The sequence below is a fragment of the Chelon labrosus genome (assembly GCF_963514085.1).
Source record: "Chelon labrosus genome assembly, chromosome: 22".
Taxonomy (NCBI): domain Eukaryota; kingdom Metazoa; phylum Chordata; class Actinopteri; order Mugiliformes; family Mugilidae; genus Chelon; species Chelon labrosus.
The window spans coordinates 13,963,138-13,990,501 of NC_140355.1; the positions used below are offsets into that span (position 1 = coordinate 13,963,138).

Genomic DNA, 27,364 nt, shown 5'->3' on the forward strand with positions numbered 1-27,364 from the left:
TGTTTTATGCTTAAAGACTTCTTTGTATGTGGAAGTAAGTGACACGGTGAAAACAAAATGTACCTTTTAAAGGCGTCGAGGCTGTTGGTTTTTTTTTTTTATTATGTAACGATATTAATGAGGCTTGGAACTTGAGACTTAAAAATCACAGGGAACAGATGCTTTAATATTATCTGTCACTCCGCAAATTGAGGCCGAGTGTAAAGTCAGATATTCCGTGACTGTTATGTGTTGTTTACTCCCCTTGGGAGATTGAAACACAACCTTTACACGAGCGAATGCGTGACCCACATCAGTCTCCTGCTGCTGCGGTCGGAATCTCATTCGCAACATTCCTCCACTCCCTTCCAAATACCATATATCTCTCCCCGATCGGCTGCTTTCCTAAATATCCCTTTGCTTTTATGGCAACCGACCTGCTTTTGTTTTGGCTGCGAATTAAATCTGGATTAAACAACTGATGGATAGTAACAGCTGCGTCTCACAACAATACACCTCTTTAAGTAGATATTGCAATTATCTTGTAAGTGTTGTTACCACGTAGAGCTCGGGACTGCAGTTCTGTCAGCAGGGATCAAAAGCAATGACCACCGTGTGACAGTGTGATGGATGACTCGCATATCCACGCTGAAACACTGTACTGGGACAGTATATGACGGCTATGCGACCTTCTGTAGACAGAGAATAGCCACGTGCATATTATCTGTTCAAGAAGAAGCGCTGCGGTCAACACATTATATGACCACGCTGTGCCCAACTTGACTATTGTTAGATGTTCTAATACTATAATGATAACTTATTATTTTTCCTTACTAATTTTTTAGCTGTTAAACCCATTGCATGAGAAACAAACATACTATAAGACACGTCGTTAGATGTTTTAATGCATCTGGAGTTAATGAAGTGTGTCTGGATTCATGAAGCTTGAGTCACAGTTATATTCGTCCTCTGTGCTAATTGCTTTTTAGGTGTAACTGCCAACTAGGAAGGCATGGCTGCATCAAGATGTGTACATTTTTTAAAAAACATATTTTTTTGTCTTATATCAGCCATCCTAAAGCTGGCCATTTTCTCAACCAATTAAATTCTAGCTTGTCAGTGTGTCAGATGTAGTTGTTTTTGCAAAACACTGATATAAGCCTCCCCACTAAGGGTTAGGGACTACATGGTCGTAAAGATAAGAATTTAGCTCTCGCTGTCCTTATAGTAGATCACACAGCTGTTATTACTAGCTTTTTGACAGGCCTGAGCTCTCTCTGTCCCAATTCTTACTAGATATTTGCTGCGATGCGCAGGTGGAGGGATAAAGAAGAGATTCTGCTATTTTTGGACGTTCACCGTGGGCCAAAGTCTCCCCCCCTCCATGACATTGTGATTAACGCTCTTAATCTCCACGTGTCGACCCCAGTTGCAATGCGTTTTCTACCCACGAGGAGGAGCAACGCTTATGGAGGCTCAGATGGTTTACTACCATCAAGCAGCTGTAGCTTGCCCATTTGAACTTCATTCCGTGCCATAAAATTTAAACAGGACTGCATAAATCCTCGCAAAACGGGGGTTTCGAGGAGGTTAGAGAAATCGACTAATAAAGGTTTCCAGTTCGTAACCAAATGCTTTTAGCTTGCAGGCGTAAATTCACTTTCGTAACAAATTCTTCATAATAATAAAAAAATATATATATTCATGGTTTGCTCCATTGTTCCAGCATCCAATTGGGAACCATTTCCCCTCTGGTTTCCCAATGGCCAGTCTGCGCGTAACTGCCAGTGTTTTGAAAGAAATACGAGGCAGCAGCCGTTTAAAATTCCGAGCAGAAAGGTCATCCGCTGGTCAGAAAATGTCAATAACATTTTAATGGCTAGCACCAGTTCCAGGGGCTGGGTAACCTGACAGCTTTTCAGAAGCGCCGTTTTACCAGCATTGTTTATTCACATCCTGTGTCATGGGAAGTACTTATGCAGGAAGCAGCCATCTCCTGAGAGGTGCTGAATAACAGGAGGCAGAGGAGAGTCGGAACAAGCACAAAGTACACACATATTTACACACACTGTGCTCTCTCTGCATCAAAACCGCACACACATATACACAAGTATGCAGACAATGCACCTATTGTAACTATTTCATTATGTACTTTAAGTAGGAATGAGTCAGTATCCGGTCCGCAGGTCACGGAGTTTATTTTCAGATTTTACTGAATATTGTGGTTTTCCCATTGTGCTGCATGGGTGTGTTTATGTGTGTGAGTGTGTCTGCCATCCAATTATAAAATTGTACACATTCTCACACGTACACAATCATAAGCCAGGGCTACAAGTGCAAGTTTATTTTGCCCCCAAATTTCCTTTTAGTTGTTAAGGAAGCTGGAAAAATATTTCCTGTGACATAAATTCGAAACAATGAATAAAAAACCCAAAGCCATTTAAGCGGTTATGTAATTACACTTGAAAGAAAATTATAGAGCAAAACACACCAGGAATGTCCTGATGGCATTTGATGTTAAATAACAAAAGAACAATGTCAGACAAAAAAAAAAAAAAAACACATAAATTATTAATAAAGTTTGAGAAACACAAACTTCATATTTGGATGGACTTGAAAACCATTAATGCACTCCCACTTTTTTTCAGCTTTTGCTTTTGTGCTCTCTCCCCTATGATTCTTTTAAAATACATACATATATATTCTCCATGTTTTCTTCTGTGCCCTGTAAAGGCTCCGCGGCTCCTCCTCCGATTTCTGTTGGAGAGAGACCGGAGTCTTCTGTTTTTTGTTACCCTTCACTTATTTTGTTTGAACTCTCTGGCATAGACCCACGAGCAAGTGCAGACACCTTCAAGGGATAAAAATGGGCAAGATTATCATCCAAGAAGCAGGCCGTGTTCTTGTGGGTTTCCAATATTTAAACGGATGTTCTTACATTTCAGCAAACAACCAGCTAATCTTCCCATTGGGAAAGTCATTTGCCAAGAAGCTCAGAGTTACTCCTTGGGAAGTTAAAACTACTTCTTTTAGGTACACTTTTAGAGTTTCACTCTGTTTGGATCTGGAGTATGGTCATGTTATAGTCAAATGTTGATTGGTTAAATGGTTGGCTTGAACCAGAAAGACTTCACTACGAGAACTGTGAAAAAAATAAACTACTACTACTCCATAAAAGCACAAACAAGTAAGAGGTGCACTAGACAATGGATGCTATACAATCAACCACAACACTTAGTTTAACTCCAACACATACAGCGTCTCCAAGCTCTTTGCCCAGTCTTTTCCACAGCAGGGACAAAGCTAAAGGACCAACAACAGCAAAAACATGGACAAGAGTAGCCCGCGTTTCAAGTTCCTCATATTTTTTGACAATTCCTCTGAGCTGTAGCAGGTAGAATCTGAGAAGCTTTGCGATCACCTTTGTAGCACCACACTACTTACTTGAAGCGGGTATAACATACAGTAGAAACGCATCCGCAGTAGATCTGCACTATGGCAGGAAGCTGGCCTCAAACACGTAGCACCAATCTACGGCTTCACTAAATGGACTGGGAGATTGTCCGGGTCCCTCTGACATTGTTCAGACGCCCGCTTGTCAATTTGTTTTCATTAAATGAGGAAAAGGGAGATTGAGAGGGAAGGAAGCAGCTCAAGGGAAGTCTGATGAAGAATAGCAGCAGGGGCTAAACTGGTGAGAAGAAGTTTAAATACACAGACTAAGATTAATTTATTCACTTCCAGGGTATTAGGTCGGTGAAGGATTTGGAGTCTGGGTTGAGTGAATCGAGAATGTGTCTGAGCTGTGTTTAAAATACTGTTCTTAGAGAGCGTTTGTTAGTGCAACAACTCAACACGTTTCAGAGCACAGCAATCTAGTAGTGCAGTGAAAAGTGTAAAGCTGCAGTTACACAGAATATACAGTTCATGCCATTGTCTATAGTTTTGTGTAGGTTTACCGCAGATACACACCATACTCCCTCAAATTTGTCTCCTCATGTCACGTGCACACGTGTCTACAATGTTTTTACAAATGTTTTAAACGCACTTGAGGGCTGTCAGAAACGTGTGTGTCCATATGATGTAGTCCACACGTGCTTGCATGCATGTATAGTTGCACTGAACTGACTTCTAACACATGTGCGTCACACGTGTATGTTGTTAAACCTATATCTGTGTATCTGCACAGCTATCGTGCAACCCTTAACAGTATGCCAACATCTGGATCCCATGCCTCAGGGGGGCTGTAGTGTTGCGCGGTCTTTGGGAAATGCTGTGTGTTCTCTTACCGTCTTAAATGAGGCGTGTGAGTAGCCTATGCACATAAGCATACACACATACACATACTAAAGTTATTTTTAGAAAATACTTAAGCCTTTTTCTGCTCCACTGACCATTGCTGGTGTGTCTGCGTCTCTTTTGTGTGTGGGGACAGCATAGGCTTTGGCTGCCAGGATGACCACAGAAAAGGAGAAAGATAGAAATAATAATGGACTGGTGTTGACATGACATCACCAGACGCCAGAGTTTACAAAAAGAAAGAGTTCGTTTCTGTTAAAATAAATAAAAAGGCAAAAAATAGGCAGAAAATGAGAACTGGTGAGCTTGTATGGCAAAAGAGTGGTTATTATCAAGGCCTCTTTTTTTGCCATTATGTTTATCCACACCTTCCCAGGTCTGGATGATTCATGCAATCAAGACAGTGCACCACTGTAAGTCCACTGGGGATGCACATGAGCTTAACAGTGTAATTATTTATTTATTTTTTATTTTTTACACTTTATTTTCCAACTATAATGCTTATGCTATTACTCTCTTTGCCTGTAGGTGGCATACATGAGGAGAATTATTTCTGCATTTCTCAACTACATTGTCCTCTTCTTATAGGTGGCACAGGTTGAATAGGAATGGATTTGATCCAGAAATTTTCAGTTTTAATATCAAATAATTCTGTGGTAATATCTTTAACTATAGCCTAGGACATAGTAAATATCTAGATGCCAAAAATGTTCAAAATGTAACTAAGTAAGGTTCAGAGACATTGCCCTTAGAGGCCTGAAAGTATTGTATATCAAAGGTTCAGGTAAACAGGCAGTGATTTGTTGAAACCTACAATAACTCCTCTCATTCGTTGTTGTAGATTACATTACTCAAAAATGAAAAGGAATCTGGAAAACCATGTTTTTGCTCCTTTTTTATCCATAGATCTCTTATCAGGAGATTTGCCAATCTGTGTGTTTGAGTCAAGAGGTGAAAAGTAAACAGCCTTCATCATCTGTACTATCTGTTCTCAGAAAGAGACTGTATGATCTATCTTAGGATCCATATTTTTTTTGCAGTTGTAGCTTGGATGTCTTTTAGTCCTGACTCTATTGTATCGAGAAACCACACATAGTGTGACTGCTTGTGTTTGTATCCATGTACAGCAGCCCTCTGTCAGAAGGAACATTGCAGCCTAGTGTGAATGAGCATCCCGCCCGTATGCGTAAGCAGCTAAGACCGATCTGACATCAGGATAAATGTCTCTATAGAGGGCAAAGTCTGCGTCTTTTTCCAGCAGTTGTCTGAAAGTTAAGCTGGCGGCCCCATAGGAACTGGGGCTTCCCTGTCGTGCAGTCCCCTCTGAGATTAATGATTAGATTTATGTCTCTTGTGGACTTCAGTGACTTAATCTCTGTTAGAAAAAATGTGGCCTGTGTTAGTAGCTGGTTTTGAACGTATGGTTTATTTATTAGGTTAGCAGAACTGGAGAATAGATCAGTAAAATATATATATTATAATATAATATTTGGTAGACTACATTATTAGAAATACTGGAGTTTGGTCATCACTTCTGAGGGGATTTAAACACACACACACACACACACACACACACACAAACACACGGTACAGCTTGACAGGTCTTTGTACCCATCAAACAACAGCCCTAAGTATACTTATTTTTAGTCAGCTTCTACATAACATACACTCATTCACCTCTCACAGTCAACCGTGAATCAGTAAGTATGCTTGGAGTGCATCAGTGTACACTTCCTACAATGACAAGCTCAATCTCAGTTGGAGGGACAGGTTACGAAACAGAAGGATGTAGCAGAGAGATGATTTCTGTAATCAGGGCTTTGGGGAGACAAATCCATTCAGGGACACTAGACGTGCCTAGATAGTTAAGCATCAAAAAGAAGAATCAACAGTATCAAAGGTTGCACTTAGTCTAAAGGACATTAACCCATTATACATATAAACATTCAACCGGCTCTAATTTACAACCCTGGTATGGGCAGTTTCAGTGCTGAGAGAAACCTGGGGAGAAATAAGCTTGGGTTTATTGTAATGAGTCAATGTATTCTCAAGAAAGACTGGTGAGGCAGGAAATCACAGATCTGATGTCATTAACTAAAGCTTTGTTTTGTCTGCCGTAACTCTCCCCAGAGACTGGGACCCTTTAGCGTTATTCAGTCTATTTCCACCGTGGGGACCATTGTTGAAATGAAGTTCCGGGAAACAGTTTTACCTCCCTAAAAGTCCCTGCTCAGGCTGTAGAACTTTAGAAAACGACAGGAAGTTTAGGGGGTGTGGTTAGCAGCGCTGAATGTGCCTGATAATTCAAGTGCTCTGAGCATTTTTTGCTAGATGGCGTGAGTTCACCTCTGTCAATGCGGTCTCTGCAAACATTTTTTAAATATGCTTGCATGATTTAAGCAAGCAAATTCAGGCATTTCGTATCCAAGACTTCTGCATTACTGCCACCTACTGGAATGGAGTGGAGTAGGTTGTTATATAGATGCACGCAAAAATGGCATTTAAAAGTCAGGCGTTCCTTTTTGATTTGCCTAATCTTTGTGTGACTATCACGTAGACAATCAATGGTCTGAAGGAACCTAAAAAAGTTCCTGTGACAAAGTTCTGGTACTTTGGATGGAACTATTGGTAACAAAGTAACTAATACCAAAGAAGAAGTGTCGGATTGGATAAGTGGATTGGATTAACTATATCCAAAAACAATCCATGACAACATGTTAGTTTAGGCAGCTGGTTGCTGGTGAATGCGTAATGCAAGAACTGTTTACTCATTAGTCTCAGCGTTATTGTTTTCTATCCTCACTGATGTAATGTACTTTTAGTTGTTAAGGACACTCGTCATGTGAGTTTCTGATGGGTAACACCCACATATGTTCCACCAGTCCAGTTGCCTTTCTTTGGCGTTTTTGGATAATGTACTTTTAGGCAGCAACAGTTCTTGAGTAGCTGTAACTTAAATACTACATTGAAACCTTGATGAAATTGTTTAGCGTTTTGGGGCAATGACAGGCTATTTATTTTATGGAGTACTAGTAAAATAAATCTGAAGCTTCCTCAACTGTGGGATAAATGAAAGGATTATCTTATCTTGTCTGTGGTCATCCTTGATTCAGGCAGTTAAAATAGACTCTAACAAGTGTTTATGGCAGAACAAAATCTGTGAAAAGAATAGATACACTTCTGCACAAATGGTTTTGTTCATACCACTGAAACAGACTGATTTCAGGCTGGTGCTTTCCCTCAAGGCAGAAACTTTATAGCCAGCTTTAAAACCTCTAGGAGACGAATGTTTTTGTGTCACCTTAACCTCACACCAACAAATTGAAGAAATGAGGGCCAGCCAAAATGTCCCCACTCTCAAGGTTGCAACTCAAATTGTGTCCCACCACCATGTGTTGCCAGCTGTGGCCCATATCTAGCTCAGATTCAGCTGTGTCTCGCTGTGATACAATGGCTCATTATTTAGAGCCCCGCACACACACAATGGGGCAGCTTCAGGTCATCAGATTAGTGGAAACTGACCCCTTCCCCACCAGGCAACTTCCCTTTTCCCTCTTAACCAATCAAAATGGAGGGTTGGCAGAAAGTGTAATGTGAAACCCGGGGTCTTGGCTCAACACTTCAAACCTAGGGCACAGTTGGAGGCCAACAGAAACAACAGCTGTAGTCCTTCACACTCTCTCACTCTCGCAGATTTTTCTTACTTTGTTACACCCAGACATACACTATATACACACACCATCCACTGCTTACACACTCAGTTTTACGGAGCAGGACACTGACACACACCAACGAGAGCTTTGTGGGATTTCCACTGTGGACTGCTGCTATGGATTAATACATTTGAAGGCTGGCTGCGTGTGTTACAAACCGGACTAGTCTCAGTCTAGCTTAACTGGACACACCGAGGACTTACAGCTAGGTTGCAATTGCCTATGCAAGCTAGCCAAAGCCCAGTGTCTGCATGAGGCTACAGGGCCCTCTTTCTGTGTGGAGGTTGGATGATGCAGTGTGTCCTCTCCTTCCTCTCCCCTCAGCTGAGCTCCGGATCCCCCTGTAGCTGCGAGGTCAGCCCTGACGGAACAAAGAAGAAGAAATCTAAGAACCTGTAAGTACTCAAATCTCAAATGAAACCGGCTGCTGCTGCGTTTCCTTTGTGTTTTCACTTTGACTGTGTGCGTGTGCTCATTTTGAAATGTCGCAAACATGAAAGGGCATGCAGCTTTCTTCTGAAAGTAACAATATTAAACCAGCATGTGTGAGAAAGAGGAGGCACGGGAATGACTGACAACTCTATTCAGTGTTCAGAAAACAGGCTTTTATTTTCATGCTAATTGAATCAGCATTGCGTATCCAGTAAAATGGTAGCAATTTCACACCCTGTTTTCACATCCATTCTTTTAAAAGCGATTTCTGGCGTCCACACAAAAGGTGAATGATAGTGATGTGTTTTATTGTAGCCCTGGGGGGTTAACTGAGACATCAAGACTTACATCCCATACAAGTTAGAGATTATACGTGCCATGTTTGCTTGGTATGCAGCTAACTGATGTTACATTGAAGTATTTAGAGAATTGCTCTGTGTAATACCTGCACATGTCTTCAGACTTGCAAATACACAAGAGTGTCACAGGCTTTACGATAACCATATAATGCTGGTCATCATCTTGTTAATTAAGTGGTAAATGATGTGTGAGCTGCAGAGGTGCGTGGTGGCACGTGTGGGACTCACGTTCGTAGTGAGGTGAGAAGTAAGGTGCGAGAGTGTTTGTTTGTGTGTGACCGGTGGTGTGCGTATGTGACGACGCCTCAGCGGTACGTCAGCTGTCCACTCTCCCCCCCCCACTCATCAAGATGAGAGCCTATTTCTTGCATCCAGGACAATAAAACAATAGCCGTGTTTGGACCTGTTAGGCTCCATTTCTCCTGCTCAGACAGTTTTTTTTTGTGTGTGTGTGTTGTTTAGTTAAACAGCAGATTAAGTGATTAAAATTCCACAGCTTTTTTTTCTTGTTTTGCAAAAATGCTTCTTTTTTTACTCTGCTGCTGCAGCAGTTTCAGCTTCACTTTATTTGCTTTAATTAAACAGGCATTCAGAGGGTACATAGTTGAGTTTAAGCACAATAAATGTGACCTTTCTTGTTCTTTAATATTAATCTCATTTTAATGTGTTGTCATTTTAATATTCTCGAATCAGTGATGGATTGGAGATCACTCTTGGATATATATACTTAGGCTTGGATAGACTTTGTTGAACCACATGGGAAATTGCTTGGTCACAGTAGATCGGATGCACATAGAAAAATAAAAAGTATGTGATTCAAATATTTGATTTAAAGACTACACATGTGCACAGAACATGCACATGTAGCTGCTCCTTTGACAGCGCTGTCATACTGTAAGTCCTGGCTGGCACACACTGATTTGTTCATTACGAGTATTTTAACAAAAATTAAACCAAAGCTGAACAACAATTAGTCTCCCAATATATTACAGCACTTGTCAAACAATTCTATTAAAACAACAGGCTTGATTTTTTTAGTAAGTCTTGCCGACTGTGCTCCAGTTAGTGATGTGTCGTTCGCGAATGAGCCGACTCTAAGAGAAGACAAGAAATGAGCGAAAACTGAAGCATCTTTTATTTCTGAATGCCAACCCGCTCTAAAGACTTCTATCTAAAGTGTCATAGGAACACTCTTAATCGCTAAATAAGGATAAAATAGAAGGCTCCTCTTCTAAGGGAGCCGAGCCAAATCTTTGGAAAGAGCCAGACTTCCCATCACTAGCTCCCGTTTGTTCCAATTCTCTATTGGTCTTCATGTGAACATGTGAACGCCTCGCCAGGTGCTTGGAAGAAAATGGTTCGCCGAAGTATTTCTCTGTCGCTGATGCAACTTTTCTGTCATCATCAGTCAATATAATGAGGATGACTCACAAGGCTGTCTGAGAGATGTTTGCACACTGAGCATCTGTATTTACAGTCCTTGTTTCCGTTAAATTCTCAGTGTCATGAGCTTGTTATCACATATGCAGCTTTTTTTTTTTCCACCGGGCAGTATTTTTCCCATCAATTTTTCATTATGCCACACTGTAATAGCACAGCATAGCAGGGGCAATGTCTGCCCATTCATAATAAGTCACACTAATAAACATGTCCTCAACACAACACCCCTCTGTGTAACTCGGGGGAATTTGAATTCAACATGTTGGTGCGAAAGATTGAAATCTCAGACTTTCCTATATACCCAAGGAAATTAAATTATTTCCTCCAGATGTAGGCGACTGATGTCCAACATGTACAGAAAGCCTCTGGAGCAAATAGATGCATATCAGTGTGTGGAAGGAGTATAACTGACAGATCATGCTGATATGGAGCTCTTTATAGCTCTAAGAAGGTACACTCTCTGACCTTTGGACATGATTTTTGGAATATCCGGCTGTAACCAGTAATAGCGCTCGATGTGATTTTGACTCCGCTCAGTCGCCTTTATGCTGGGTACACTGTGTCCTTGCTGTGTAGATTTGATCTCGAAGAACATGCTTTATAGATGTACCTCTGCAGTTCACTTGGAAAAGGTGCGGCTCAGAATCACCACAGGCCTCGGTGTCCAAAAGGCTTTTGAGTGCATTCATTTGATTGGCGATAATAGGTCTGATGATTGGGTTGGAGCAAATGACAATGGCTGCACCCATTCATCAGTGGTGAGTACCCACTGATAGTAGTCGGAAGGGAACGGGGTGTTGGGGGATGTGCTGAAAGAAGTCAGGACTTAAAGTATCTGCTGCTCACGCCTTGGTGCTAGATACCACAGAACTCCTCCAGAGGTCTCACAGAGTCCACGCTTTGAAAAAGTTCTGCTTTTGCTTCAGTCATTAGATCAACGGCATGTTATGCAAAGTCATAATGTTTTGGCCCATCTGTGTACATGTAAAAGCACTTAACCACATTATCATTTGTTGTTGAAACTCCCTTTCTTCACTGCTCCAAAGCATTCAGGCACGTAACAGTGAATCCATTGTTTCCTCTTCTTCTCATGCATTATTCACAACAGTAAAGACACAAGTCTTGTCTTCTCCTTCCCAGGGATTCTTTCTCCTGTCTCTCCAGTTCTTTTTTTTTTTCTCAATCCGAGCACCTTTTTCGTACATTTTCTCACACATCTTTCAGGAAGTCCTTTCTGGACATTTTTCCATCCTGAGTTTAGCTTTCTGGTTCTGCCGCAGCTGTTTTCCTGGGATTGTCCACATTATCTCGGCGTAACCCCTCCCCTGTTGTCACCTTCTGTTTTTAGTCGGTCCAGGTGTTGTACTTCCCCAAGCAATGGATCCCTGCACGGTCTTCCCAACAAGAGGCAATAAAGCCATAAACCAACAGCGCATCAAGTAGTGCGCCTTAGTAAAGCTTGTTGACAGATTAATCTACAATCCACGTTTTTAGTATGGATGGTATTTTACTAGCGTGAAAATATGTAGACAGTCACAAGATTGGGATACCAACCACTTAGTGATTAGAACTGATAATACGATTCATAAAGGGCGGGAAATACAGACGGATGGAAAGGGCAGAAAGTATTCATGCATTGACAGATGGAGCATGGTTTTATAAAATGGTTTGCAACTTCGTTTGGAAAGTTGGTCAGATTAGATGTTTACGTACTAGGTACTATTTAAAGTCTCCACAATCCAGGTGTATATATAGACCTACAAACAATGGATGGACCTTGACATGTGGACGTGGGTGTTAGTCATGAAACCTACAAGAACTCCAGTTCTTTTGACTTGAGTTAACAGTCATTGTGAGTGGCTATGGGATGTTGAAGATACTTCAACTTCTACTTCATATTGACAATTCAGATTTAATACTGTGCCCAAGCACTACATAGCCCCCTTGCCCTCTAAGACCAGCTCATTACAAACATCAAGTTACTTATTTTGCTAAAAAAATAACAAATTTCATCTCAAGTAAACCCCTTTCCCAGACCTCAGTGGAAGGAATCTGTCCTCTAAACACTGCATGTGGATTGGGTGAGTCCATGGTCCGCCTTCTCCAGACCCCCAGGACTATATAAAGCTCCACCAGAGCCTCTCAGGGGTTAGAGGAATGTGATTGCCAAACAAACCCCTGGGCCCTGACCACCGCCACTCTTTTGACACCGGCTTACATGCGGCACCGTTCCGCCGGAACCGTTGCTCTCATGCGGTCCGCGCTGGCACTCATGTTTCACACTATGGTTGACATCTCGGAGAAATACCTGGAGAGGTAAGAGCAAGGCGGCGGACATGCCTCGGATCCATCTGCTGTTTGAATTTGGTTGTCAGGAATTAGAAACATCAGAGTGAGAAAAGCGTGGGCGGGGGCTAGTTGGCGTCCCGCCGGAACCGTTGCTCTCAGGCTGGTAGGAAGCTATCTGACCTCTACGTGGATCTCATTTGACAGTCGCAGGGAGGGAGAAGAATCCCCCGTGAGGAAGTGCTGAAACTATTTTGGAAGAAACGGCTTTAACTTCTAACTTGAGGCCGTCCCTTTTTCTTATTATACGCAGCCTGGATTTCAGGAATAGGATTGCTCATGTGGTCTTTGTGGCTAGGAAGGTGAGTTTGCTCAGAAATAGAGTTCTTTTTTAAGTCTTGATTGATGGAGACTGGATGTGATGAAATTTAGGACAATTCCCTTTTCATTGTTCTTCTAGGAATATCACTTCTCTTGGTTATCAGACACTTTTAAGATTTCTCTTGCATACGTGTGTTTTTTGGATCTACGGACTGCTTGTTTGTTGCTATTTAAAGTGTTGCGGGCATACTGACACAACCCTTGACCCATTATACTCACACAGACACAGATACACAAACAGGCTCACATGCTAGCAGAGTGTTACTTGTGTGCTGTGTCCTGTGTTCGCTGCACAGGCACACAGCCTTCTGTCAATAGAGTTGTAGAGGGAATGAAAACGCTCTTGAATGTTGCTCACTTCGTGCTGCTTTACTGTACACCAGGTCAGGCTTAACAACGGGTGAACTCCTATCATTGTGGGAAGCAAAGTCTCGTGTAGTGAACAGTAAAGTGGGATGAAGTGGGGCAGTGGATTTGGCGTGTGCTTGTATGGTACATTGTGCTCTGCAGTATGTCTGTCTGCAGCTCTCCTCGTGCGCTAGCAGGAGCCTTTCCCTGGGAGTGCGGCCTACTTTTGAGAACACCAGGAATAGCCAGCGGGGTGCTATTAGTGCGACTAATGTGAGCCAAGCAAAGAGGGAATAAAGAGCACGGAAACCTGCAGATAATTGCAGAGCCAAAGACCTCTTGCTCCTTCACTCCAGCACATAAATTGTTCTCTCTTGAACAGACGCAAGCAGACAATCTGTTGTGTGTGCACAGCATGCGTGCGCATGCAGGCACTGACAAGCTGGAGCAGTGGGGCAGAAAAGTCTGGCTTGTTAGATCAAAGATCACCTTAATTTGATAATCTTTGACAGAGCACGTGTCAGTCTTTCAGCAGATTAAGTTAAGTGCAAGCGCTCACTGTGTTTAATAAATCAAATGAAAGGTGATACATATCTAATAGCGTTAGGGCTGGGAGACTCTTAGCCGCTGCAGAGATACAATGAAGAGGAAGAAAGTGGCAACTTTAAATTGAGAGGTGCTCAAAGTGAGAGACTGTGAGAAGAGGCATTAGCACATAAAGAGCAGAGGTACAGAGAGCGTGGGGAGAATGAACGGTCAAGTACAGAATCATGGTTAAAGGATTTTAGTCAAGAATAAGAATCATTTAATCTCAGACACTGAACAAAATTATACAACATATGACTGAAGAAACTGCTTTTGTTCACACTGAACGAGCAGGAGTGTGTGTTGCTCCTTCACGTCTGTCGCGCAAAGAATCATACACACAGTTTCATCTGTGTCTGCAGCAGTTTTCCATTCAGGGAGAAGCTCTATATCTCATCCAAACTCACGCTTCCAACCCTACAACTTGCTAAACATGCACAGAAACGCAGCATTAATGCAGTCACTCTTTCCGAGGCGCGCTGACTTAAACGACGACCCTATCGCTTGTTCCCAAGAGCATGTCAGAGTTGTGTTTTTTTTTTTTTTTTTTTTTCGCTTGCTGCGAATCGATTGGAAAGATCATGTACGGCGATGATGTAAGCCGCCTGTGTTTGCAGTATCCGACGACACCCACTTGGTGGCAGGAGAGAAACATACATTTCCCTCAAAGCGACTGTTGTTATGACATCATTGTCACATCATTTCCACATGGGCTCAGCTTGTATAAAGCCAGACGTAAATAATAAAGCGTCTATTGTCAGGCCAAGAACACATTTTCCAGCCCTTATAAAAAATAAAAAAAAAATCTTCTTTTCCCTTCACATGCGCTCGCAACGCAGAGGCTCCTCTTTAGTTAACACGGGCACGGCTCAAATCTTAATTGCCTGGCCTAAAAATAGAAGCATCCAATAAATCCTGATCCAATGCTATGGGTTTATTTAACCGCGAGAGGGTTATTTTTATTTTTTTCTTCAGCGAGAATGTCCTTCAGGCTTGCAAGAATCGAAAGCTGCATTAGAGCGCCGTGTTGTTCCGATGAACCAGAGGCATACATTGTGTTCGGCAGTTAAGCATCTGGATTTGAGCCTATTTCACGCAGAGCACTTATGTTTTTTCAATCAGCGGATGAGTCATCGCTCCAGCACTGACGGTGTGTGGAGGTTCAGACATCCCCTGGAAGAAATTTCTTCCTCTACCTTGCGCGAAAGAAGATTAAAAAACCTATACACAGCTTTTTAAACATGCAACATTACATTAAGCAAATACATTTTTTTTGGGACCAATTTGGCACTCCCTCTCTCCTGAATCTGACAAAAGCTGACCTACACTAGCCTAACACCCCCCCGAACCCAAACACACCAATCCATTTAGTCTCCCTGATTTTAAAGAAGCTATTCAGGAGCTGCTTGCAACAGCCCTCCTGTCGTGCCATGCGCACGGGGCGTGTTTCTACCTCTCCCGTCTTGCAGCCGTCAGAAAAAGTCGATTACTGACTGTGTCCTCTGTTGAGCTCAGCAGCCACGCCGTGTACGACCAGTTTACCAATGCATAAATTACCTCCCTTCCTCTTCCCTCCACACACACGCATGCACGCACTGGTGGAGTTTTCCAACACCTGTGACTGGCATGAAAGCACCAGTGAAGCCGGCGTGAGTTGGCACAGGTGCAGAGGGTTTCTTTGAAACGGCTGTGTGGTCGTCCTTTCATCGCCGGCCATGTATATTCATGTACAGTGTTTGTGCTAGTCTGCGGTTGTGCGTTCTGCCGCCCTCCCACGTGTGCGCGTTTGAACGATAAGCGTCTATAACTGGAAGCCGTGTGTCTTAATTTGGGGTGTACATGCTCTCCTGGGGGCTGTGGGTTGGCAGTGGGACAGCTTGCAGTGATTAGGGCCAGCCAGCGCACAATGCTGTGCAGCATTATTAGCGGGCCAGTCAATCCACAGTGGAAATCAAAAGCAGGGACTCAGGAAATGGGTGTTGAGTGAGGTCACATCCCAATGAGGCAGCACGTGCTCCAGGTCGGGAAAAGCCAGGACAAGTGCCGTGGGATTATGGGAATGCGCCGGATTCTGTTAGAGCCCACCGGTGCTGAGGGCTGGTGTATTACCTTATCCGAGATGGAGGGTGGCGCATGTGCAGCAGGGTGTTTCTTTGATGGTTGGAGAGAGGTCAAACAGGTGAGGTGGGTGGTCAGGAGGAGTCTGGATGCAGCTTCTGGAAGGAAGCATCACAGGAGTGAGGATGTCACAGTGCCCTGTCGCCTCTGCCCTGGGTCAGATCCCTCTCAGAAACCCCTCTAGGCACATGCAGAATGGCGTGATGAAACAGAGGAGTGAGGACTGAGTTTCTCTCCTCCTTCTCTGTCACATTCGCTCAGTCCCTGCCGAGGAACCTGCCAGGGACACATCTACAGGAAAGACTGTCAGAGATATTAGATTGACAGAAGAGCGACTGACAAGAGGCGAGGAATAAGAGAAAGACATCCGCCTTTTGGAAACTTCTGCCCCGTCATACCAACACACTCGGCTGAAGACTAGAATGTACACAACACAGCTTTTACGATCACCATTTTTGGCATTTGTTGGCTTTTATTTTATATGGACGGGATTTACAGCGTTGACGAGATTAATTGGTGCTGCCTATACCTTGGATTGTTTCACTTGTGGACTTTGGGATTGGACACTCAACACGCTTTTTCTTCTCTTGTCTCTTTTTGCCTTCCTTCTCTACTTTATCATTCCTTTCATTCTTTGCCATCCCCCTCCCCCCCTCCTTGTGTTTTCCTACTCCTTCACCTCCTTCTCTGTTTCCTGTTTTCTCTTTCCCTCTTCTATCTTTCCTCCACTCAGGGCCAAAGACATGAAGAACCGGCTGGCTTTCCTGCGGAGGAGGAATGAATCCCCAGGAAGCAACCCAGCCACCAAGCTAGACAAATGCATGAAGTCAGTCAAGTAAGTAGCCACTTCCTGTCAGTATGGGCGTGTGGGCGAGTGTGAGACACAACTGGCGATGATGACCTGGCCTTGGCAGACAGACATGTGGGCAGTAGGATAGATGGGAGTGTGCTGGTAGTGTGGCATTAATAAAATGAATGTGTGAAGCATGGCGTGTCTGAAGGAGGGATAAAGTAATGGGTGTACGCTATTCTTTCATGTTTTATATGGAATATATGAATAGATTTCAGAGGTTCCTGTTTAAATATAACAAATATACGACTTAGAAATGAAGAGGTGTGGCTAAAGTGTGTGGAAGCTCTATTTGAATTACTTCAAAACAGTAATAAATCTGAGGATTAGTTTATAAAAAACACAGCTATACAACATATGTTTATATATATTATTGTCCAAAAGCCAGAAGTCCAAGAACAGGTATAATATGGATTAAAATTTAGATTTAAGAATGTCATTAGAGTTAAGATACAGAAAAATAATCAGGTGAGAAATACACACTAACTATGTCACATAGCACTATAGATGTGTATTGCAGCGGGGGTAAGATGGGCTCCTCTGTAAAGAGGCACGCTTCATTGCAGGGTTCAGGAAGGATGAGAGGCAGCAGGGGGTAGGAGGTCTCTAAACCTGACAACACGCCCCGATTGGCTGCCCGAAGCCCCTCCCTCTCCCGCCTTCCAAGTTGCATTGAATGGGGATATAAAAGCCTACCCCCACCGCAGTGAGGCAGAAAAGACTCATGGCTCTCAGCGTTGCCACTATTCACAGGGCAGGATCGAATGTGAGAGACTAGAAAACAGATCAGAGGGGAAGGAAGGAAGGAAGGAAGCAGACAAGCGGAGAGGGATCAGCTACTCCTGCATTTCCACTCGTCCACACCTAGCATAGACCAAGTCCTGCGGATGGGTCACACAATGAGAAACCTGGCTGAAATGGGCTTGTTAAAGAACCGATCCGCTTTTATCTGCAGGCCCACTCCAGAGGAAGCACTGAAATGGGGGGACTCACTTGACAAGCTGCTGGCACACAAATGTAAGTCACCTTTGGTTTCCTTTCCTAGTTTTGTCCACTTTTCTCTGTCATCGTCTCCCTTGATCAGTGACACACATGGTTTTAGACACTGGGGAAATGCGGACGCACAGTGAGGGGACGGGGGAGGGTTGCGGGTACAGCGTTTATGCATGTACTAATACCTGGATTACACAAACGGGCAGCTTGCAGCAAGTTTTCCCAATCACAACACAGACTGTGATTTACATAGAAAGACCAGGTGAGGGGAAAACAGGCGACCCGCGAGTGTGCTGCTATTTTCATCTCCCACGGCTCGCTCCCAATTCCAGAGAGCAGAAAGCAAACACTACAGCTCTACATCTGTTCCTCATTCGTCTTCTTTGGCCCCCTTTATTCCCCCTCTTCTAATTTCCTCTCTTCCACCTCTTACCTCACTCCTTGCTTACCAGAATGAGGTAAGAGATGACTGCTTGCCTTGGCCGTGCTTATCAGCGTGGGTGAATCATGGGAACGGAAAGGTGCAGACAGGAGGAGTGGGTGGACACGGTTTCCTGCTATTCATTCTTCTGGATGCCTTCTTCCTCAAATCATTAACGGGACCGAAACTAAACCCTAAAGTGCCAGACTTGGTCTCCTTGCCCTACCCCCCACGCTAAAACAGTCCCCTCTTTGTTCATTAACAGCATGCGGCGTGCTGAATATTAAGGATTTATAGAGTCAGCGGGGTGATGTCACTTAAAAGGTTGTTAAGAACTTGAACATGTGTTGCTGCCGCGTTGAGGTTTTTTTTTCTTTCACGTCTTTATTCCACCCACATGACTCCAAAGGCCGTCACAGATCTATTTTAGGGTTCTGAAACTCCAAGGAGCGCTTCAGCTCCAGGGTTGCCATGGCACTTTAGTCAACTCTCCTTTTGTTTATCCTCCTCCTCTCTGCTCTCCCTCAGATGGCCTGGCAGCGTTCAGAGCTTTCCTGCGCACAGAGTTCAGCGAAGAGAACCTGGAATTCTGGCTCGCATGCGAGGAATACAAGAAGATCAAGTCGCAGTCCAAGATGGCGTCAAAAGCCAAGAAAATCTTTGCAGAATACATCGCTATCCAGTCTTGTAAAGAGGTGAGTGAGAGTGGACAGATGCGAGGGAGAGCAGTCGACCTGCAAGATAAGAAAAATGTGCAATTCTTTAGTTTCAGAGTCCAATCTCTTCTGTCATTAATTGCATTCTCTCATCTGTAGGTAAATCTGGATTCGTACACTAGAGATCACACTAAGGACAACCTGCAGAATGTGACACGCTCCTGCTTTGACCTAGCGCAGCGGCGGATATACGGGCTGATGGAGAAGGACTCATACCCCCGCTTCCTGCGCTCAGAACTCTACTTGGACTTAATCAACCAAAAAAAGCCCAGCTCCACTTCGACTTCATCTTCATCATAAGAGACGAGGAAAAAAAACAAAATATGAAGAGAGAGAGATGATGAGAGGAAAGAAATGCGCAGACTTGAAGACAAAAAAAAAATTGCGGGAGTGGGTGGGATGTGTGCTTCTTTGTTTGCCTTTTTTTTTTTGTGCGTGTGTGCGTCTGTCATCCCGTTCGCTATGATTTCTGTTGTTATGCTGTGAGAGGACGCCGCAAAAGCTATGGCACTGCAAAGGAATGTAGTTTACACAGTTACCAGGCGGATGGATGAATGGGTGAAGCGGTGAGTGGATGGATGGGTGTTGCAAAAAAATGCAGAAGCCCCCGAGGAAGGGCTGGAGCAGCAGGAGCTGGATGCTTGTCTGATCACTGTTTTTTTTTTTTGGTTGTTGTTATTGGTTTAAGTCTTGTCAGAAAAAAAAATAGTGTTTTTCTTTTTTGTCCAGTTGTACTGGAGAAAAGGAGGGGTTGCACCAAAAACCCTGCAGACATGAAGACAGTCCGGTACTGTTTTGTCACTTCTTTCCTTTGTTTCTTTCGAGACTCCCACTTTAAAGCCCCTCCTTTGCTCCTCAGCGTTCTCTGTGAAGCGACTTCAATGCTGTCGGTACGACACAAAGTCCCTTTTTCTTCGTGCTTTTTCATCAGACGCCAAACTTTGACGGAAGGGGTGGGTTGAGGTGGGGGGGGGAACAAGATGGCAACTGCCGCTGTGGCTCTATTTCACACGCATCTGTTAAACCCCGCATCCTCTCAAAGCTTCTATAAATGGCTTTCACCGTATTCAGTTCAAGACTGCGGAGAGATACTGTGAGCGTTCGACGGAGGGGGGACAAATGCGGAGACAGAGACGGGGCAAAGAAAACACGGATGTCTGGACGGACTGGAGCCGTGATGGAACACAGATACGTGTCCCTCTCACATTAAAAGACATTCAAAGCCACATTCAAAAGCCAGAGGTGGAAAGAAAGAGAAAAAAAAAGACGACTTGCTACCTGTCTCCAAAGACTGTTTACAACAAGGAAAATTCAAGAGGAAAAAGAAAAGAATATTCCGCGCAGCCGACATTTCCTTTAACCATTGTAGCTCATTCTGGACTAATCGAGGAAGCGTTCTCAGGACATTGCTTACGACAGGTTACAGCTCTCCACTGTTTCTGTTTTTCTACACACACTCACTGTTTTTATATGCTTTAGGGTTACAACCTGCACTCCCTTTTGTCCTACTGAGCAATACGCGAGAGGTTGCTCGTTCCATAGTTGGAGGAAGACGCTTCACGTGTATAGATTTTTTGCCTATTTATTTAGATTTAACTTGCTGGATGCTTCTACAGTCACCCTCACGTCCTTCCAAAGCACTCAGCTTAAAAGCTCTCACTTTCCTCTTAACCACCAAACAGGTCCAGTGCTGTCCTGAACTTTAAGTGCAATATTTTTTTATTTTATTTTATTATTACGTTTTTGGTTTTTTTGTTCATTTATTTGGATAATTTAGAATTTTTAAGACGGGAAGACGGAACAGCTAGAGCTCTGTATTAACTTTATTTGTTAAGAGAGAGAAAAAAAATTACTTAGAGCTATAAGGTTGACTTACAACGTAAAAACTTTCATGAAGCATAAGTAGTTTATTGAATTTTAAGCAAGTGATTCTAACTGTGTGTTAACCCCCGGCAGCAGGCAGCTTGGGGGCGCGTTATGGTTGTAAATATAATTCTTTAAGAAAACTATGTGATAACACATTAAAAACAAGACAAAAAGACAAAAAAAAAAAACAAGCCAATAGGTCTCTGCTGGTGATGACATGGGACCCAGCTGTATCTATGTAAATATGAGAGACTCAAAACTATAAGATGACATGTATTGTTAAAGACAGAACCATAGGTGAGCGAGAGCAGGTCCAGTCTGCTCTTGTACCTGGTCATTCATACACTGCTTGTAAGGAGTTTTTCTGAAATGCATTTTATCATTTTCACTGTTTACAATTCAAAATGCATCTCCTATGATAGCAAGTGAAAACAGTAGAGTACATTTGGTGTCATTGCTAATGATAAATAAAACCAACCAACTGATGAAGTAAGATGTCTTGTCGTGTTTCTCTTGTGATGGGAATTTGCCATGGTCACACACATTTCAAGAATGGTTAACACGCTAGTTAAAAGAAGCGGACCTCAGCACAAAGCTACGTCAAGGAATAGTTTTTGAGAAATATGCTTGTTTCGTCACGTCTAAGTTGTGGCCAGGACGGAACAAAAAAAGTACTCATTTTACTTTTTTGCAAGCGGCCGCAGACACATATCAATTGAAGATGTAAAATCTACAATTGTCTTACAAATTTAGAGGGGCTAGCATTAGCTTCGGGTTGGGCAAAGGCCAAAATAGCCTCTGATTTTGATCTACTTCCCCGTCTGAGCAAAAACAGGAGAAAACCAGAGGGGAAAAAAGGGCAGCCCACCCCTTCAGCACCACTTAAACATTATATAAATTGTAGGCAAGCATCAAGCAATCTGGTTGAACAGGTGGCCGGTTAAGACGGGAAGAAGATGAGTGAAAAAACGCCCGCGCTGGCAGCACCTTCCGGGCTCCCTGTATTTAAGGATGGATTGTTGGTAAGCGAACATGTAGGCGAGCCTCCGGCCTCCACGTTACACCTGCTACGTTTAATTTTGCATTCAGTCTCAGGCACACGTGACGCACATCATTCATTCAGTTTATGAAATGATAACTACCACTCCCCATGTCTAAGCACGGTGTCAAAACTAGCATACTATTAGCATAGCTTAGCGTAGAGACAGGATTTAGCATTTAGCTTGGGGTTGTCCAATTGGCCCACTGGCATCTTTACACATGAACTAAAATGTCAACTTGAAATGTCAGATTTCGATATTTTAGATGGATTTTCAGACGGGAGAGCGAGATTTAAATTCTCACCTCATTCTCGGCAAGGGAGCGATCATGCGAGCGTATTTCCTTAAATGTCAAACTTTTCTTGTAAACTTCCTCAAGATAACAAAGCTTTCTTGTGGTAGTGGCTTAATTTGTCGTTGCATTTGGGTAACAAAAAGGCCCGTTTCTTGAGAAATTCTAAAACAAAACCAAATTGACAGCTTAAAAAAGTTAGCGTGATCACACTTAATTTCACCGCCACAATGGCCGTCGTGGACGATCCAGATCATTCAAGTCTATGTCCTTTGATAGCAGCCAGAAACGAGATGATCGCTTTCCTTGAGTAATAAGATGCAGCAACCTTTTAGTTTTTATAACTAGATAAAACAACAAAGATGAATCAAATCAAGATAGTTAAATATTCCAACTGTAATCTTGAGATATAACAAACAACAATATACACAAAGCCATTCACATCTGAACTGAGATTTATTATAATTAAAGTCTTATTTTTATGGCTTTAACCATCGTTCCTTGAGGGAACTTCTCAGATTCCAGATTGCTGGTTTATATGAATCCACCAAATACCATGTGTTGAATTATTTCCAATAGTTTATGCTTCATTTTACTCAGTTTTGATAATTCGGCTCGTTTCCAACCTTTTAAATCATTTACATTTTTAGATTTCTCTCCATTTCACACTATACAACACCACTGTCCATGTTTGCCCAGATTCCCTTGAGTGTTATTGTATCATCATAACCAACAGAATGAATGAAAAGTCTGAACTCTCTCTCTTTAATTTCGTACATCTGTGAACTTTCACACCCACGTTGTTTACTTTGTCAGCAAAGGGGACAGACTGCTGTAATTCGGCGACAGAGAACATCAAGACAAGTCCCAATCCCAGCTGTCTTGTTTTCTGAAAAGAAGGGCATGTGGATGGTGACAGGGTCGAGCGTTGGCCGGGTTGTTGGGGTGGATTGAGATGAAACAGTTGGAGGCCTGTGTGTGTGTGTGTGTGTGTGATTGTGGGGGTTGATCAGTCTGAAGTGGTGCTGGAGGCAGTAGTAACGCCACCTAATCTTCTTTACCAGCTGCCATCTGTTTTGACAGACACAGTTTCTTTTTCCAAAAGCGCTTCCTCTCCATCTCACTCCCCGTTGACTGCGTCTTTGTCTCGAGAACCCATGCCTGGATTTTTTTTTTTTTTTACGCTCATCTTTTACGCCCTTACAATGGCCCCGCTCTTGAGCTCCGCTACGTTTGCCAAATCCTTTTGTTAAAGTTTCCTTCCTCTCATGTCATTTGTGTAAACCGTATCTCGGCTTCCGTCATTGTTTTCATACTCAGCTGTCACGTGAGCCCCAAAACACGCCGTCTCCCATTTCCTGCTATTTCAAAAATGGTTGTCAGCGTTTCCTCCTCTGTGACACTCTCTTATCTTACATTCCCGTCAAGAGAATTTGTCCCCAGGATATAGCATGAGAGCAAGTGCTATTATCTTTATTTATATTTTTTGTTTTACTGTATTCCTGTGTTATCTTGCGAGGCCTCATAGTGCATGCTGTGTAATTAAAATAATGAAAAAAAGAATCCTTGTATTGTTGATGTTGCTTTTTGCTATAATCTTAGAAGAACGCATAACCACTTTGAGACACATATAGTTTCTTGGGAAGAGATATGTGAGAGGAGAGGATGAATACCAATCACATGTGTGTCCAGTAAGTATGAAGACAGAGCCAACAGGCTTGGTTTAGACTGCCATAAAGATTAGAAGCTGGGAGTCCAGCCAAGAAACTGTTTCAGCACATATTGTGTGTTCAACCACAGCTTTCACATTCACCAGATGACAGAAAGTTTGTGAGCTTCAGATGTGCTGCTTGGTTTTTAAGCTTTGGACGGCGCTAAGCAGGCTGTTAGCTATTTTCTGTGTTTCAAATCGCGCTTACTTTGGTGCTTACACTTGCTAGCCTGACGGCATAAAGCGTTGCCAAGTTTGGCAACATGCAGTGAATAATGGGGTACTACTCAATATGGGCAAAAAGCTGAATGTTTCTCACCCTCAATGGCCGCCGTCTTGAATTTGTAGCAGGAGGGAAGGGCCACCTGTGAATTTCCATTATTAGTGAATCTGCACCTTACCAGTCTTACACAGGTACGTGTCTACTGGTTGGATGAGTTCAGTCGACTATTATGTGATGACTAGTCGCTGGTGACGTCACTAGTAAAAACACAGTAGAAAGTAATGCTTTGCAATGATGAAATCTATATTGTTGACCTGAATCCATGCTGCAGACATGTAGGTTGAATCTTTGTGTTTTGGGCACATCCCTTTTTATTTAGTAAGTTACTAACTCTCTGTTATTTCAGATGTGTCCACTTGTAGTTGCCGATCTTAAATGTTAGCCCCGCCCTGATGTATTTCACCTGTGCCTCATTGTTCCACCAGGTATTTAGTCTCTGGGTTTCCTTCCCACTTTGCCATTGTCTGTCATGTCAGAAATGTCCCATTCTGTTTTTAGCGCGCTTTTTCTTTCCCTTGTGTTTTTGTTTTTGTCTTTGCCTGCTTTTTTAAATTTAGCTTGCTTCAATCCACCACCTGTGTCCTGTGTCCTGTGTTTGAGTCCTCCTCAGCCGGTTCCTTGATACAGAGACCGTATGAATAGTTCCATCCGCATTTAGTTTTCATAAACCTTCGGAAATAAGTTCATAAGTTTAAACATGTTGGCTGATGTTTTCAGAAATATAGACGTATAATATGTCTAACAAAAAAAATGCTGACGTTCCCAGAAGTCCTGTCATTATGAGTTTCCTACATTACTCACTCGTTAGTTAGCTAAACTGTTGAATCATGACGCTGATAGTTGCCTAGCAATGGCTTTCTGATGATTTATTGATTATGTTACCACTTGGACGCAGAACATTTTACATGTACGACTCATCACAAGTTCCCTTTTAAGGTAACAAATGTGTTTATGTCCCAATAAGTTCCACTTTTGACTAACGCAAAATATGGCAGCTAGCATGTGCTTGCTACATCAGCCTCTGAAATGTTGCTAATTTTGCTGAGAGTGCCCGGCTTGCAGTGCTTGAATTGGAACAGCGCTAATTTTACAAGAAATTTACAAAGTGTATACAGTGTGCTATGTGGAACTGTACAAATGAAAGCATCAGAAAAGAGACATGCTGCTGGTGTTCAGTCTAGCTGCAAGCTAGCTTGTACTTCAACTGACAGATATAAGTGGTATCAACCTTCTCCTCCAAACCCCAGCAATAAAATTAGTTAGCCTTTTCCCCAAAATGTATTTTTAAATTTTTTCAACTAGTGTATTTCAATCAGCTATGAACATATACAAATTATAAATAGCTGCTGTTTTTTATTATTATTTTTTTTTTTAGCAGTGTAAGGAAAGCACACCATCAGAAGAGAGACCTGCATGGTAGCAGAGCCCGTCTACGGAGAGCCGTGCCACTCTCTATTAAGTCCCATTGTAACGAATTTTGGTTGCAGTTCCACCAGATTTCCACTGGGGGCGATCGCCATGAGTGCAACATGAATGGGACTCTATGGAGCTAAACGGCTAAATGTGTCTCTTTCACCCGATTGTCGTTGAGAAATCTCAGATTTGATTGTAGGTTTTGCAAGTTCAACATGGGTTATAGGTCAAAAGTTGAATGAACGAGAACTTATGTCCTTTCGTTTTCTTACAGGTTGAGTTGTTGTTGCCCATAACACGCTAGCATTGTGCTAATGAACGCTGATTGGTCAGTGAAGGACTGATTACGACCAGATCCCGCTTGACGGCATCGTGGCATCCGAAGCGGGACCAGAATGTTAAGACGGACTTTTTCGCCCAAGTTTTTTTTTTTTCGGCCCGGTCTTTTAAAACAACGAAACAGAAACTCTTCTAGCACGATTATTTACCCGTGTCAGCTGTGTTGTCCATGCCTCGAGAGAAAAGAAAGTGCAGAGCGCGAAAGCACCAAAGCAGTGACTGAAGGATTGCCGTAAAGCAGTATCTGGTCGTACGATGTGTATGACGTCATTGACATTTTAAAATACTTTTTAAAGCAAAATAAGTGACTCTAAAAAATCTAACACCCAGCAGTGTGTAATTTCTTTGCATCTCCTTTCAAATTCAATATTCAAATTACTGCACAAAAAATTATATCCTGAGAAAAGTGGATTTTGAGGGGTACTGCTCCATAGACCGCCATTCATTCTGCACTCGTCCTGAGAGCGCCCTCATATGGAATCAGAGTGGAACTGCAACAGTTCAGAACCCGGAAGTTCAGTGAGAGTGGAACTTCTCCCCATATTAGACGTTCTCTGATGGTAGTCAGTATTTATGTTCAGCTAAGCTAACTAGCTGCTAGCTAGCCCATGCTTCAACTGACTGTAAGTGACACTAAGAGGTATCAATCTTCACCTCTAAACCCAAGCAAAACAAGTTATCCCCTTTCCCAAAACCAAGCCTTCAAACTATTTAATTCTGAAAGAGCAAATGCTAAAATTGCTACACAGAACTGAAGAATATCGTTTGCTGTGTATATTGACATTGCTATACTCAAATGACATTTTCAAGCTGTATTTATTTTAATTAGAAACAGTAAATAGTCAAATAATTCATCACAAGTTGTTTTGGAGTGTAAGGAAAGCTCTTCAGATCAGCGTATCTTCCCCTCTGGTTTACCATCTATTTGTGCGGCAGTCAAGGGGCTTAAGCCTCGATTAATCCTTAATTCTCAGATCAGCCTATCCTTCCAACTCTTGGCATGTTTACAAAAGAGACATCTCCAGAGACATCTTCACGGACTCCATGGACTCCTCAATCCCTGCCATTTTTTAAGGGAATTTAATATGTTTATTTGTTGTCTGCTCCGCTGCGTGTACTCCATTAAACCAGCCTCTGATTCAGTCTCGGCGACACGTGACGCACAAATAAAAGAGGTCAATTTCTTATCTGTGTCTATTCTGCCGTCTCATTCTCTGACCTGCTACACCAGCAGATGTCATCACGAAAGTGGAGATGCGTTTAGTTTCTTGCACCCTCGTTACCGTACCATCTGCCACATCACAGGTACACGTTTCCAGATTTTTATCATCTTCCGCGATTGCACAAATATGTTAAAGGAGCCAAGGGGTCCCTGATGGAATTGAGCTTACCTTTTTTTTTTTTTGTGGGACATTTTTCACGTGGCACACCATCGTCATGCGCCGCCCTGGCAATTTATTTTTTCCATCTTTAGCACGTAGCTCACTAGTTTTAGAGGAC

The 27,364-nt window shown here is 42.7% G+C and overlaps 1 protein-coding gene across 4 annotated transcripts in view; it reads left to right on the plus strand.

Annotated features, from left to right (window-relative positions):
- The window catches only part of rgs3a (regulator of G protein signaling 3a), a 120,945-nt gene extending 98,644 nt beyond the window's left edge, over positions 1–22,301 (plus strand). For 3 of the 4 annotated variants that reach the window (XM_084572361.1, XM_084572362.1, XM_084572359.1), the window contains 5 exons: positions 8,316–8,386; positions 16,674–16,775; positions 17,746–17,807; positions 18,733–18,899; positions 19,020–22,301. In XM_084572361.1, the coding sequence (XP_084428487.1) occupies positions 8,316–8,386; positions 16,674–16,775; positions 17,746–17,807; positions 18,733–18,899; positions 19,020–19,220 (603 nt within the window). In that variant the 3' untranslated portion in view covers positions 19,221–22,301. Of the gene's footprint in view, positions 1–8,315; positions 8,387–12,739; positions 12,871–16,673; positions 16,776–17,745; positions 17,808–18,732; positions 18,900–19,019 lie in introns of those variants that run through there. The other variant, XM_084572360.1, reaches the window with a different exon arrangement.
- Positions 22,302–27,364: the final 5,063 nt, after the last annotated feature.